At 41.5% G+C, this 15,956-nt stretch overlaps 1 protein-coding gene across 9 annotated transcripts in view; it reads right to left on the reverse strand.

Moving 5' to 3' along the window:
* LOC146501387 (MAM domain-containing glycosylphosphatidylinositol anchor protein 2) overlaps nucleotides 1-15,956 on the reverse strand; it is a 221,727-nt gene that overhangs the window by 74,685 nt on the left and 131,086 nt on the right. For all 9 annotated transcript variants that reach the window (XR_014869519.1, XR_014869520.1, XM_085133641.1 and 6 more), the window contains 2 exons: nucleotides 13,090-13,181; nucleotides 12,747-12,984 (listed from right to left, as the gene is read on the reverse strand). Coding sequence is in view for 7 of the 9 variants with exons in the window: in XM_085133641.1 (XP_084989767.1) it covers nucleotides 12,747-12,984; nucleotides 13,090-13,181 (330 nt within the window). In the remaining 2 variants the exon portion in view is untranslated. The remainder of the gene's footprint in view (nucleotides 1-12,746; nucleotides 12,985-13,089; nucleotides 13,182-15,956) is intronic.

The raw sequence follows: 15,956 nt of genomic DNA on the forward strand, positions 1-15,956 counted from the left end.
TGGATTGAATAAAACAGTTACAAAATAAACATGCAGAGGAGAAAAGTAAGACATGATATTTCTATATATATGTATATAAAACAAAAGCAAACCAGCAGTTCAACAGTTTGTAAAGCACTCCTGTTGCCTTTGATGCCAGGAGTTAGATTGATTCCAAGCTTGTGTTTAGACATGATTGTGGGTCATTGTAAATCACAAAACCGAGAGAAGAGATTTCTTTGTAACTACAAAGTCTGGATCTTCATATGAGCTATCCTTACACTCCTAATACACTCTCTGCAGTAGCAGCACTGGCATTACAATCAACAGCCAAACAGCATTGTTACTTTCACTGTCACATTTTCATCATCTCCTCGCTTTCCCATCACAAAACTATTTTTCTGAGATGTTTTCCGCCGCTAAAATCACTTTAACATTCATAGTTGCATCATCGGAATCAATCGTCACAGCTTTTTACTTCCCTACCCTCCTATCCTTGTCGTGCAGCCACTCCGTCTCAATCTAGCACCCCATAATTTAGAGCATTTACAAGAGAACCCTCCCAAAGGTGATGCAGCACTGAGCCTGGCCATGTAACACAAATATGACCCAATAAACAGATACCTGCCTGTTTTACAACAGGTATTTTAGAGTCTGGGTGAGTGCAAACAATTAATAATAAAAAAGAGGAAGAAGATTTGCAGATATCCTTGAGCGTGTTTATGCGTGCATCTGTCTTTTCTAAGTGTGGAAGGCAGGAAATCTAGCAGGTTGGATCAAACAGTCTGGTTCCTCACCAAGCGTGCTGGCCAAGTAAATTTGTTTAATTAGTAAACCTGGCAAATCGCGCCAGCTCCTAGAGTGCTGTGTATGTGTATAAGTGTGTTCGTGTGCGAGTCCAAATCATCAACAGACTCCAGCTCTGTTTTGTAGCACTGTTCCCTATAATAGTTTACAGCCAGCAATTTGAGGAGTGAAAATCTTCTCAGCAATGATGAAACCGTGTCGTGCTTCCCTGATGATTTTCGAATCACTGTCATTCTGCCCAAACAATGCCGCAGCTGGAATGGAGTCAAGCCACATTGGAGTTTCGCAGTGATGAAATCACCAGCAATCTCACGAAAACGAAACAGAGTCCAGCTATATTTCTTTGAACCCCATTTTTTGCATGGGTAAGAGGTGAGAATCCTGCAGCCGTTTCACTGCTCCAGCTCCAGGTCAGATTCCTTTTGTCCTCCCCCCAGAGTCTTGGATAAATTATCACACTGTTGGAAACAAGGCAATCTCACGATCCTTCTTATTAGGTTGGGCCTTTTAAAGACTCCGTGGCCCTCTAAAATTAGCTCATTGTTGAAAGCTCGGCAATTATGACCAAAAATTGAATAAATGCTGTAAACAGGGCATGCTGTCAGACAATCTTATTCACGGATTATTTATTTTTTAAGAATGAGAACCAAGCTGCAATTATTAATTGATTTAAAAACTGGAAATAAACAATGTTTGGAGTAATGTGATAAACATGTTAGCAAATGCGTGCCCACTTCCATGAGGCACGGAGAAATAAATAGGCTACAGAATCAAAACAATGAGCTGAAAAATACTAACAAATACTAACATTCTGTAGAGTTGGATGATAATTCTCTATGATGACATCACAGTACTTTCATTTTCTGTCATTCCAATAACATCTATTACTACAGTATCTGGATAACAGGTTAGGCTATTACCTAACCCCGCACATAAACCAGATCATGAGCCAGTGAGTACCAAAAAAAAAACATGCTGGTGTGATTTGCATGAAATAATGAAGTCTGGTCATTCATAGATAAAAATACTGGCATTGTGTTTGGCGCTACAGTGACGGCGGACCCTCATTTCATCCTTGCACATTTGCTGATTTTTTTTATTCACACAATGTCTCAATTTTAACAGCAAAGGTTCAAATCCACTTTGCTATTCAGAACATTTCCTTGGGTTAAAACAGCGAAGTAGTGAGTTTGAAAGGACAGGAGAGGAGCAGCAAGCATCCATTAGAGTGTGGAGGAGAGGTTTATTCACCGTGTTGCCATCATTACACCTGGCCTCTCCACTACCCAGATTAGGCAGGCAATTAGAGTTTGTCTACCTGTTGGGTTTGGCAGCACAAATACTGGCTATCAGCTGCCATTGTCTCTCCTCACACCACGATGGAAAAAAACAAAAAACAGACAGGCATACATGCACTCAGAAACTCGCACATCCTTCTCTCTTGCTTACTCTGTACATTACTCTTCCTCTTGTTCTGTTTTTTTCCAAGTGAACACCCTGCCTCAGTGTTTGAGTCTGACCACTGCGATGCTCAGTGTGGCGGGGAGCCTGCTACTGGTTTTCACTGTGCTCTCATTGTGCCAGAGCCATCCAAATGCCAGTGATGCCTGCGAGGCATGCCCGCTGTGTGCGTACGTCTTTGCAGTGCGCGTGCGTCCGCGCGGTTAATGTCTCTGCACGTGCACGTGTGCGCGTATCGCTCGCTGCTTCTCCCCTCGCCCACGGGTGACACCATGCTGTGATCCTGCCTCAGTTCCTCAATGAGATGCGATGCTTCTTCTCTTTGCTACGGAGCTAAAAACACTATGCAGGTTTATGGGTTAAATCAAGATAGGACCTTCTAGTCTGGCCTCAGCACTGCGCTGGAATGATCCTTCAAATGTAGCTTTTAATTATGATCCTTCAGCACCGCAGCGGACGCAGAACAACATGAGCTAACTGCAAAAAGGTAGAAATAACTGGCGCTTTGAATTTTCTTACAGCGACAGGATCCAGAGTGATGTTTTAGAGAATAAACATTCCCGCTGCCCCCTTTTTTTCGGGTAAGTGCTATGACATCACTCCTCGTCACCATGGCAACATAGTGCTCTCTACTAAACCAGGTCCTGCAGTGTGTGTGCGTGTGTGTGTGTGTGTGTGTATGCATGTATGCATGAGACTGTGTGCTCAGACAGCTTGAGGCCAATGAGTTGGTCACAATGTGACAGGACTCTTTTCCTCAGAGTCCTGATCCTCTGGGGACAGAGTGAAGAGTCCCACAGGTGCACTGTGGACATGTTTTTGAATCTGTGTGCTTCTCTGTGTCTGTTTTGGGGGAGGCTGTATCTACACCCTGAGTCGCTGAAGTGCAATAAATATACACAGATGTGTTAAATTTGGAAGAGTGCACCCACAGACTGCTGTGACACAGCGGTGACAAGACTGACATAACAACGTGTGCGCGTTTGTGTGTGTGTGTGTTTTGAGCTCTGTGTCATTCCCCTGAGATTTCATAACCTACAATCAAACTCAAAAACTCTTCACATGGATCAGACTGTAGCACAGCAGATTTTCTACCAGTGCCTTCTTTTTTTTTTGTTTAACCAACAAAACAGAATAAAAGAAATGTCCAGTCTAAAAACAAATGCATGCAACCACTTTTCTACTGCTAAGCGGGGAACAACTCCCATAGATGGCCCACAGTTTATGTAAATTGCTCAAGGGGCCTTCACAGTAGTTAATGAGGGAGGGAGAGTGTTTCTTATTCATGTTTCTCCGATTTTCCCAGCTGCACGGGGAGGTGATTTCCCAGATGGTCACCTCTATAAAGCATGACTGCAGGTGTTGCGGTGGAGGCTATACGCAGGTACACTGAGCACAAATGCAGCAAGTTATCTCATCTTATTCAAATATGTTGTACTCTGAAAACAATCTGAGCTATGGATACACGCCTGCCCGCTGCTATCCAACGTCTCCAAACATCCACATAAGCGTGTTTATTAACAAACTGAAGTTTTTATTTGCGCTGGCACTCTGGGCACCGGTAATCTACCACAGGAACATCACAGGTGCTGTGCTGACATATTGTAGAAGTGGCATCTATTGTTGTCATATGGTGGATTTCTCAGGACAGTGTCCCAGCTGTGGGACAGCTGGTAAGCCCCTTCATCGCAGTTCATCGCTCACTGTTAGTCTATTGGGTCGTTCATCCAGTTTTAGGGATTGGTTCCTGTGTGCAGTTTATAATTTCATTTTCAAACCTTGGATTAATGAATTTTTGATTTTAGATGTGACTGCTCTACAAACTTGTTATTCAGGCCATTTGCTCAGTTAGAAAGATTTCTGTCATCTGTCACGTGGCATTGCCTCAGCATACTAAAGGTGCTGGAGCTGGGATCTGCATTAAAATGATATATGCAATTTAGAACTTTAATGAAAAAATACAACCAAATAACTAACTGCTCTCTAAGGATTTAGGGATGTAAATAAATGGTCAACTCAGCAGAAAATGAATGTACTGTTCCATTTCGTTCCACCTCATGTTAACATGTGATGCGAATGACCAATAAAGCTCCTTGAATCCTTGAATCCTTGAAAGCTCTGATGTAGTAGGTGGTCATATGAACCTTCCCTTTGAAACTACTACCCCTCACAGTGTTTATAACATAATTATAAGCTGAATTGTTCAAATAAATTTTAAAAATAATTGAAATATATGTGAATAACCTGTTTTGTTGCTCTCCTCTGACCTGTGTCTCACAGTGTGTACCTCTTTTGCTGTGCTTTGCTCCAAACAGACACATGTGGAGTCAAGCAAAGCAGAGACCTGTGACATGAAGGCACTATCAGTTAAGTTTATGACAACCCGTCACTATCTGTATGCTGTACTTTATGCTGGGTTAAAACTTTCCATTTGTTAATCCAAATAAAATTGCAACATTAAAATCTGATGGCCAGAGCGCAGTAACATCTGTTCTTTTAAGCAAAGCCAACCTGATTTGGTAGAAGAAGAAAAAAGAAAGCGACTGGGTGGCTTACTGTGGCTTATCAGGGCTGGGGATTGTTATTTATTTATTTTTACTCTTGTGTAAACAACCTTTCTGGTTATAAGTGATACGAAGGTTGAATTATGTGTGCCATAAAGCTTTTAAAACCAAAGTGCAAGTGCTAGCTCGTATGGCTCACTAGATTACCAGTAGTAGCTAAGCATTTCTTGCAAGGCAGTCACACGCATAATTCATTTCATGCATTAAGCTTATGGAGTTAAAAATTCCTGTTATTGACAAAAACATTCACTGTGTAGTATTTCTCAACTGCCAAAGAGCTGTTACAGGATGAAGTGAGAGGTCAAACCAATGTGCAGATCTCTCAGGTTCTTTGTTAACTACACTTAAACCTGCTAACAAAATCCTAGCACAAGACTAAACATTTTGCCACTTTTCTACACAGATTATTGGCCAGTAACCTTGAGTGTTTTCAACCACCTAAAAACCGTTTACAGTAGTTAAAGATACAGCAAATTACAGCTGATAACTCTGCTCATATGGTTGATATTGTAGAAAAAGTAGTAATATTGCCATCGTTACCGAGGTGGTACACTATGTGACAAAATGTATTGGACAATACCTGTTAATTTTTGAATTCATGGGTTTTCAGTTCCATTGTACAGATGTGTAAAATCAAGCCATGCAGTCTGACAAATATTTGTGAAAGAAAGTGTTGTTCTAAAGAAAACACAGAATTCGAACACGATACTGTAACAGGAAGCCACAACTATTCCAAAACAGTTTCTAAGACGTCTTCCCTTCCTTAGATCTTTCACAATAAACTGTAGGTGGTATTATTGCAAAATTAAATCATTTAGGAACTACAGCAACTCAGGCATGAAGCGGCAAACCACAAAAAGTTACAGATGGGAGCGTCTCTGAGTGCTGAGGTGAAAAATTCTCCGAACTTTGCTTTAAACCTCCTTTAGTATTAACATCTGCACAAAAACTGTGCATCGGGATCTTCATGCATGGATATCCATGGCTGAGCAGCTCTTGTAGGTGTAAACATATAGGTGGCCTTTACTTTTGTCCACACATGCAGTGTAACAATACAGTGCTTTTGGAGAACTTTCAACAATACAAAAACACAAAGCACTTGTAGATTTTTTCTTCATATTTTTGCACCGTAAAAAGCCCGTTCTGCAGTGAAAGAGCATCGACATGCAACCAGCACCATCAAGTGAGACACACATGCCATGAAAATTTCATGTCCTGACGAGATGGAGGCGGGAAAAAATAAAAGAAGCATCTCGTTTCCATTCACAGTAACCAAAAGAGCAGTTTGAACTTTTTCACCCTGTAGTTGAGTCAGGATGCGGACCAGCTTTCTCTTTATAAGGGTCAGTGAATTTGCTGCTAAAACAAGCACATCAGAGCGGTCAACAGCCAGCAGTCATGTTGTCCCTATTAGAATCACATGTGGCACAGTCCCTTAGATGATGGCAGATTATGACAAATCAGAGTCAAAAAGACGACATTGTGCATAAAAGGAGTACACACAGAGAGCGGCGGGCCTCCCCTGCGCGCCTGATGACTCAAATTTTGTTGTAGAAAAAGGCTTGAACACTGTGTTTATTAAACCAACTCATTTCTTAATCAACTGAGCACTTGAAATTGATTTGCTTAATTAATTAACTGCAGTAATTCTTAAGATTGACAGAGACACTGGGTGGTGCCAGGATTTCAGGTGTGAGCAGGTTGCTAATTGAGGGACTCATCAAAGGCGGATTTATCACCCGCGCAAGAGGGGTGACTTTCAGTCATGATACTTAGTTTGTGATCAATCATGACGGTGATTTGTTGAATTTAAAAAAAGTATCAAATGGGAGTCAAGGAAGCAAAACTGTTTAAAAGATCCAAATGTAATTTAGGCTCCGCTATTTTGATTAATTACAATTCTGCTTTTTAGCGATTAGCTAAGTGGCTATCTGTGATCAAAATTAGCTTTAAATGTCAGAAATAAACCTGTAATAACTCGGCACGCTATTAAAATTTTATCTCTTAAATGTCCCACAGTTATTTCCGGTCCAAATAACATTTCAGAATGACAGTAATCACGTCATCTAACATAACCCGGCAAGACATAAACACACATTTTACACACAAGTTAATGAAAGGATTCATTTGCTTGTTCCTGTTAGAAGTTTATGGCATGTTTTACACTAATGCTCGTAACTCTTTTCAGCTGTTCCCTTGTCCCGCGGTTCTTAATCTTGACAGTATCCAAAGAGGAAGTCTGTGTCCTCGTTTTCAGACACTCATAAATAAGCATTAGCACCGCAATCTCCGGCAGCTCCGGCGAGGAAAGAAGCTGCTTATTTAACGAGTGTGTGAAGACGGTAAACTGCTTATTACTGCCGTTTTGCAAAACGGGAGAGAATCGAGAAATTTGTGCTCATCGAAGGTTGAAAGAATGGAGAAATAATAGTTTTCACTTTAATCAATGCATCCTGTGGAGTGGTCTCTGGCTAAGCGCTGGTTTCGAATCTGGAACTAGAGGCAGTGTTGGAGCAGCCAGCAAGTGTGATGTTGTTCAGAGAAGAGATACTTTAAGGCTCAAATGCTTTCCAATCACTTCCCCTGTATGAAACCTTGGCAAACCTGTGGTAATCTCCTCTAAACACTTTTATTAAGACTTCTAATTGCAGCTCAGGCTTTCTCCCTCCAGGAAAACAGGCAGAGGCACAGAAAAAGGGCTTATTCACCCCACAACAGGCTGCAGGCACAAGGCGCTTTAGTACACGGCAGCTATACAATGGCGCTCAGCTGAGACATTTCTCTGATTCGTGGCATCAATCTCGCTGAAAGAAACACGGCATCCTTTAGCAAACAGCCCAGTCGCATCCAGGTAAAGCAGCAGGAATTTTAACCGGCAGAAGCAAAATTCAGTATGTTATTTCCTGTGACAGGAACAGCTACGACAACGCAACTCTTTCATACTATTTCATACCCGCACATTCGACCGGAACAATGAAAGCTTAAGAAGCAATCAAATCTAAGCCTTAAGGAAAGCTTTCATTTCATATGATCACAAAAGAGCCAGTCATTTCCGTGGTTATTTCCTCAGTCAGACGGCGGTGTTCTACTTATTTATTTATTTCGTTTTTTTTGCACATTAAAGGATCTGTGTTAATGCACTGGCATCGCCCAGGCACTCCGAAAGAAGAGAATGTGCTACTTAAAAGATAATGAGGAAACAATCTTGGCAGATGCGATTGATCCCACTGTTTTATAGCACAGGGATTATCAAAGGATTATCTAACAATAATTATGCACACAAGGTCGACACATTGCTTTCATGTTCACGCTGAGAGTGGCAGCCAGGTGTGCGTGATAGAAAAATGGGTAAGGCTGTGTGAGGGTGTAAATGTGGCTATCACCGTGTAGGCATATGTGTGCAAAAAGGGGACGTAAAGCTTGCTGGCAACCCGATCATCAAAACATCGCACAACCCAACAGTCACTTATCAGCACAGAACACATGCCAGGAAATTCAAAGCAAAAAAAAAAAAAAGAGAGAGATATCTACAATGCCAGCAGCAACACCAACTCATGGGATTCCCCTCCACCCACCCTCTACATCCCCACCCCTCGAACGGAATCTGGAAGTTTAGGATGAGCCGAGGACAACCAGGAAACTCCCTCTTGGCGTCTGCGGGGTGTGGATATAAGGGGTGATTTCTCCCAGTGGAGTTAATTGCTGATCAACACACCTTTGCAGCTCATTCACTGACCTCACATATACAACGCAGATAGCACAGATAAAGATGAGCATTCCTGTGATATCACACGCATGAATGTATAATTGCGTTTTCTCTCCGACCACTGCATTTGGCTATTACTGCAAAACCTCCAGGGAGAAAGCACAAAAGGTATTGTTAGCTTTACTAAATGTGCTTCGTAGCAATCTTTTAATAAATCGGTCTCTGTTCTGTTGAAACAGTAGCTTTTTTTTTCTTTTTGGGTTTTGATTGATGTTAAAATCTAAAACAACGGACAGAAAATAGAGTCAGTAAAGTTTCTTTTTTGACTATTGTGCTCAAGACTGAATGCTGTTATCAAAGCTTACACATGACTCAATACCACTCATACTAAACTGTATCAGCTCGGTAGACAAGGTGGACTGGTATGTTGTTATTAATAGGCTATTAATGCCAGCCACTTGAACCTGTTCAAGTGCACATTACCACGGATGCATAATCACCCAGTAACGTGGCAGCAACTCAATGCATTCAGGCAGGCAGACGTGGTCAAGACGACCTGCTGAAGTTTGAACTGAGCATCAGAATGTGGAATAAAGGTGACTGAAGCGACTTTGAACATAGTATGGGTGTCGGTGATAAACGGGCTGTTTGAGTATTAAAGAAATTGCTGATGTACTAGGATTTTCTCACAAAACCATCTCTGGGGTTTAAAGAGAATGATCCAAAAAAGAGGAACAGGAAACTGTGGCTACAATTCGCACGGGCTAACAAAATTGGACAACAGAAGATTGGAAAAATGTTCCCTTGTTTGACGAGTCTCGATTTCCGCTTTGACATTCTGATAGTAACAACAAAGCATGAAAGCATGAAGCCAGCATCAACAATTCCAGCTGCTGGTGGTGTAATGGTGTGGGGGATTTTTCTGGCACACTCTGGGCTACTTAGTACTCTCTGGGCATCATTTAAAAGCCACAGCCTAGCTGAATATGCCTGTTGACAATATTTATCCCAATATTTTACCCATATTCTGATGGATCTTCTGATGGCTGATTCCAGGAGGATAAAGCATCACATCACAAACCTCAAATGTGATGCTGCTCCATTAATATGAACCCAAATGTCTGGGGAATGCTTCCACCGACTTTTTGAATCTATGCTGTGAGGAATTACGACAGTTCTGAAGGCAAAAAGGGGGCTAATCCAGCACTAGAAAGGTGAAACTGATGAAGTGGCTGGTGAGTGCATGTTAACTGGAACAGTCCTGAAAGCAGCCAGACAGATGGAAGGGTAACGGACACTTAGTGTCTGATTAGCTGGAGCAATGGAGGCAGTTTTGATTCACAAAGTTCAATTGAACACTTATTGCGATAGAGAGCTGTTGCTACTGTAATAATGTGTGCAGGAACAGAAGTCAAAGAGACATATTTATGACTATTACACAGTCTGGGAGCAAGCCTGTAGATATAAGACATTCAAACATTCTTAAACACAACACACACACAGAATCTGCAGATAAAGAGTTTCTTTGAAAACATTCATCTTTGAGAGCATCCATCCATTTTTCTTAAGCCTATCAAGTTCAGGGTCACGTAGGCACTGAAGACTCTCAAAGCTGCCAGGGTATTCTATAGCGACTCGACATTGATAGTTTGCTACATAACCGCTCACACCCTTATGGATTTTTCCCATTAGCTTTAGCTGAAGTAAAGCCATTGCACCCGTCTATTTTAGGGTTAACAAAGAGATAATTCACATCTATGACCAATTAAGAGTTGAAAATCGACCTCTCATGCATGTCTTTGATTTGTGGGAAGAAGCTGAAATACCCAGAGATAACACGGGGAGAACACGCAAGCGCCACACACAAATGCCCAACTCGAAACAACAAATCCCCAACCTCACTGCAAATACGCATTTATTGTCAACCATTCTCTGAGACAGGAAAAATATGGTGATTGCACCATGTTGTCAACACCACAAGCAATGCTCTATTCATCTCCACCGTGACAGGGCATCACATTGTGGCGGATATGTAATAACCTCACCAGACAGCATTAAAAGTATATGGGAACACATGAATTCGGGCGAAAGCACCCTTCAAAAGAAATCCTTTTTTTTTTCCTTGTAACTTGGCAACTATATCACACAAGTCCAACATATCCAGAATATTTAATTTCGCTTCACTTACCCTAAAATCAGCAAGTAAGCTCTGTGTTCGCACGAAGATGGTAATCAACTCATTGAGACAATTTAAGATTTCCCAATCTAGCTACACTGGGAGTCAAGTTTACTGGCAGCAATCGCACTGTGCCATATTTTCAGAAGATGATGAAACAAAAATATTAGAAAAATATTGCAGCCAAAGAAAAACTCTATATAGCAGTATTGTATTGAAGTTTATTTACTCATAACAAAAGTTGCCTCAAAAGCACTGTCTGAAAATAGCTACGCATTTGAAGCATTTTTGACTTGTTATTAAAATAAGTTATTACTGTAAACTATAGACACTCTTATTACTAGGGATGGGTACCGGTATCCGGTGCCATGATGGCACCGGTTCTGACATAAACGGTAGTAACCAGACCGAAAAGCAGCGCACATTTCGGTGCTTTATTTCGGTGCTTTTTTTTTTTCCTGAGCTGTCACACACTTTGAATTCTAGCCAATCATTTTACGTTTCCGAGGATAGTAGGCGGGTCCAGGTACGTACGTTTTTTTAGGGCAGAGCTACAGATTAAAAATGCCCAAGGCGAAGCGGTCAAAAGTCTGGCTGTACTTCACAGCAAAATAAGCAAACTCAGCAGCTGCAACAAGTGCTTTAAGGTGATACTGTGATACTGTCAAAGGAGGTAACTCCTCAAATCCGATGAAACACCTGGCGACGCATAGCGGGTTTTTTTTTTAAAGCCGAAAAATGCGCCGTATTTGATAGCTTGCTGCGAGACCTCACACCGAGCACATCTACTACGGGTGGGTTGCCTGTTATCGGACCCGAAGTAGCAACATCCCCCAAAAACCCAAAGAGTAGAGTCCTGGCCCCTAGCCCTGCCAGTGTAGCAGAAATGATGACGGATGATGATGCAGCAGCAGCCGTTCTTCTCTGCGTGAGTAGCTTAATGTTGTTCGTGTATAATTTACGTTGAGTAGGCTAACCACGTTATTACATTAATGCATGTAAGGTGAACTAGCAAACACCGTCATAGCTACATGCGGCTGTCTTCTTGTTTGATGGCAGATGCTCCCTTCACCCTGGCCAAAAAGGCTAAAATGACCAAAGAAAAAGTGGAAAACAGTTAAACATGAGAGGTTTTTGGACAAAGTTTGTGTTTTTTCCATTGTTTAAGCACTGCTTCCAGCCAAGAGTGATACCATATATGCCCCATAGGCTGCAGAAAAGGCTAACATTGTTATCTTTTTACAAAAAAACAGCTGAACATGAGAGGTTTTTGGACCAATTTTGTGTTCTCCATTCTTTAAGCACCGGTTTGAGCACCGTTTAAGCACCGGCACCGTTTCAAAAGTACCGGTTTGGCACCGGTATCGGATAAAACCTAAACGATACCCATCCCTACTTATTACTGATTTCCAGGATTTGGGACACTACTTTCCTGAGAACTGACCTGATAGCAGGCAGTGATTTTGTATGAGTTCATCTCTTATCTCAAACAAACTAGCTCTGGGGAAGGTTAAGTGTCCAGGATAAGCTGGTGTTGTATGCTGGTAAGAGGTAAACCACCTATGTAACAAAAAACCCCATGGGTAAAGCTGACGTTTCCTCTCTAAGCACTTTCATTGGACTGCCACCATTTCTATCCAACTTGAGCACCAACGACACTTGCTCTGATTCTAAACACTTTCCATGCTGAATTAACATATTATTGCAGATATTAATAATCGCTAGATAAGTATCCATCAGCTGTCCATGCTCGTTAGATACTGAATACTCATTTTCATGCCAGTTTTGACCCACGAAATGTAACATGCTTGTGAGCATATATGGTTTAACAATGCAATGGAGGATTATGTAACGCTGTGACATTACAGCGCTTTATTTTTGGACCATCAGGAAATAAATATATTAAAATGATCTACAAAACTGATGGGACTGATGAGACAGTTAACCAACTGAGTGTGACTAACGTAGCTGTGAGAAATCAACGTGTTTGTGTCAAATCTGCTGGGGGGAGGTGTGTAGGTGTGTCGATGCCACAAAGGGGTGTGAGGCTCACCAGTTGTGGATGAGATGTTGACATCGATGCTGATCTCCGGGATGCCTCCTCCCTTCAGAGCGGCCACACAGGTGTACGTGCCGAAATCAGTGAATTTCAGGTCTATGATGTCCAGGTTGGTGGTTCCAGGTGAGATGTCAGGATCTGTCTGGGTGATGACCATACGCTCCGAGCTCCGCAGGGCACGGCCATTCTTCAGCCAGCTAAATGTCAGCTCCTCTGGAGGTGTCGCCTCCACCTGTGACATCAAAAGGCTTTATTTTTATTACGCTCACTAACATTAGCTCAATATTACACGCATAACCATGTGTGCTTAGTCTCCCGGTGTTTTCTGTTAACGTACCTGACAGGATATCTTTACTTCCCGTCCAATCTGGATGTGGTCATCGTTGTGGTAGGGATCTGGAGTGATCCAGAATCGTCCCTTTTTCAAAGCTGCAATTGCAAAAAAGAAATAATTTGATAAGAATCACATTTATATTTATATTCATACACTTCACGTGTTGATTCTGCAGCACGGTGCTGGAACAAACCCTGAGATATTCACAGTGGGATTTGGCTTTGGTTGTTATATTGATGTGTTTTTTGAGATCTAATCCCAAAGACAGGATTTTATAGATTTTTAAAAAATTTTTCCCCGCACTTTTACTTTGCTCAACGTCCACACTTGAGCTGTAAATCACTGTTATGCATCTCAAGTGAATGCGCTATGAAGCTAAGTGTGTGCGCGCGCGCGTACCTGTTCAGTCAAACACACATTGTTCAAAAAGGCAGTGAAAGCCTGCATCAAGTCACAGCTGCCTGAAATACCTGATCTGAGCAACTAACTGAGCAAAATATGATATTTGCTCCCAGAGACGTGTCATTTCTGGAGCGGGGTTGCGAAATTGTAAAAGCATCTTCAACCCAAGGTGCAAGAGTAGACGATGACAGGACTACTGCAACTGGTTTACGTAAACAACATCTGAAATTTGATCTTTTGATGGTGCAGCAGGGTCAAACAGAGAACTTAAAAGATAAAGCAGAAACCTGTGTCTGTTTGAAAGTCCAACGCTTTGAACCGGCATTAATATTGATAGCTACACATGGAAGAATCCTACGGTACTGAAGCAGGTTCACGCACACTACAAGCAAACACACACTGTGAAATTGGGAGAGATACCTAACAAAATATCCACCATTTCTAATCCAATTTGGTTTGCAAACTCCATTTTCAAAGCATAGCTTCTCTGAAGAGAAAAAAGAAGATGATTTCATTATAATGCATGCTGTATTGGTTTCAAACCCCACGTCTACTGTTCAATTCATCTCCTCAGCAAAAAAGCTGACGGCACCATGGAAATCTTTTCATCTAGCAATTCCCAAGTGACATTATCATATTCAGTTTGGTAAAGGGAAAACGAAAACAAAACCTGCGTGTCAGATTTAAACACAGGAAATTGAATGTGCAAAACATTGTGACGCCTGCCAGGCTGCAAACTGAAGGAGAGGCGAGTGACACACGCCTCCTTGACATGATCTTCCTCCTCACGTTTGAAATCAGTGTCGGCAGGCACAGAATCCCATTTCTGATGCATGTCAGATACAAATATTACAATCATGTCAGCGCTCGCCAAACACCAATGTGCATTTGCATTCACTCTTGTATCCCATATACCCTTATTCTCCGAGGCACTGCCTATCAATCGTGAAGTATAATTCCATAGCGCTGGCATGGAAACTGTGACAATTGACATTATACGGTGTGCATCCTTATATCTGTGACCTTTATGGATACAAAGCATTATCAGGAACCTAGATTCATTTCCTGTTTAGACTCAGCTCGGCAACACGTTGAACAACTCCTTCGTGCATTCCTTAAATTCAACACAAAGAATAACGTTACTGAGAAAATATAGTTCACAGTTAAACCCAGTTTGTGTGTGTGTGTGTAACATCAGACATGTCAGAGACATCCAGAGATAGAGACGCGTTTACATTCCGACAGTGTGAAAAGCCTTTTGGTGTCCCAGCAACATCCTGAACAGAGTTGGCTACCACGTATCCACACACACAATTTGCAAACACACATTTCCACATAACCATGTGAGTGGCAGCGTTGTCATTAATGACAGTGGATAAAGATTTGGATTACATGCAAACGTCTTTTTCACATTCCTACAGCTCAGACGTATTCCTCTCCTTTCTTCACTGCAACAAAATGAGGTATTCAACAGTCGCAGGTCGGACTCTACTTTACTGTGAGGCTGGGTTTCATGAAGACGTCCGTCGGGGGGTCGATCCCCACCGTCTTCTAAACTACACTCATGTCAGTGAGTAAATATAGCATTAAATATACATTTGCTCATTAAAGGTCACTACTCCAGATACATTAGCTCTAAAAGTACCTGCAATATTTATATAAGATCCCATTAATACTCTAAGGAAAAAATAAATAAAAACATTATTGGTCTGCTGTGTCTCCTCTCTCACTGGACCTTTTTATATTAAAATGCACTATAATTCTAGTGCAGATACACTCAACTGACCACATGAATCATGCGTTCACGGATGAGAAGGCCCTCTGTTGCACCGTCTGATGCAATGTGGAGCTGTGGAGCAAAAAAAACTAAACAAAAAAATCTTTTAGTTACTTGCATCCACTTCATATCTGTTAAATTTAGCTGATGATTCACTGGCCTGTCCGCGAACGCATTTATTTTCTCCAGTGATACATTACACAAAAAGAAAACTATGCGGTTAAAGGTGTTCTAGATGCAGCATGAAAAACGTCAGCTTAGCAAAAGCACTCACAGCACTGAGCAGAGTGTAACTGTATGAGAATGAACACATTAATGACTGTGTTAAAAACAATGCCGCAGCAGCAGTAATGCTGCAAGCTTTTAAGTCATAAAATAGATCTTCATGCGAGCTGCATATCAGTGGAGAAAACACAACACCGAGTATAAGCACAAATTATGCACCTATCCATCCGTAAAATAAAAATATAGTTGCAATTTTACATCTTGAACCATGGCTTTGAACCACAGCTAATTTTTCTATATCTTTTACTGGGAACATTGGAAATAGGTGCAGACATGTACTGAAATGTGGAAAAATAAATTGGAATATCCTATATAAGGCAAACGTTTGTACAATTGTAACAAAGTTGAAAGCTAATATTTGCTATGACCACTTTTATTCTTTCACGATAGAGGCAGGACAATGATT

The sequence above is a fragment of the Neolamprologus multifasciatus genome, chromosome 15 (genome assembly GCF_963576455.1).
Source record: "Neolamprologus multifasciatus chromosome 15, fNeoMul1.2, whole genome shotgun sequence".
Classification (NCBI taxonomy): domain Eukaryota; kingdom Metazoa; phylum Chordata; class Actinopteri; order Cichliformes; family Cichlidae; genus Neolamprologus; species Neolamprologus multifasciatus.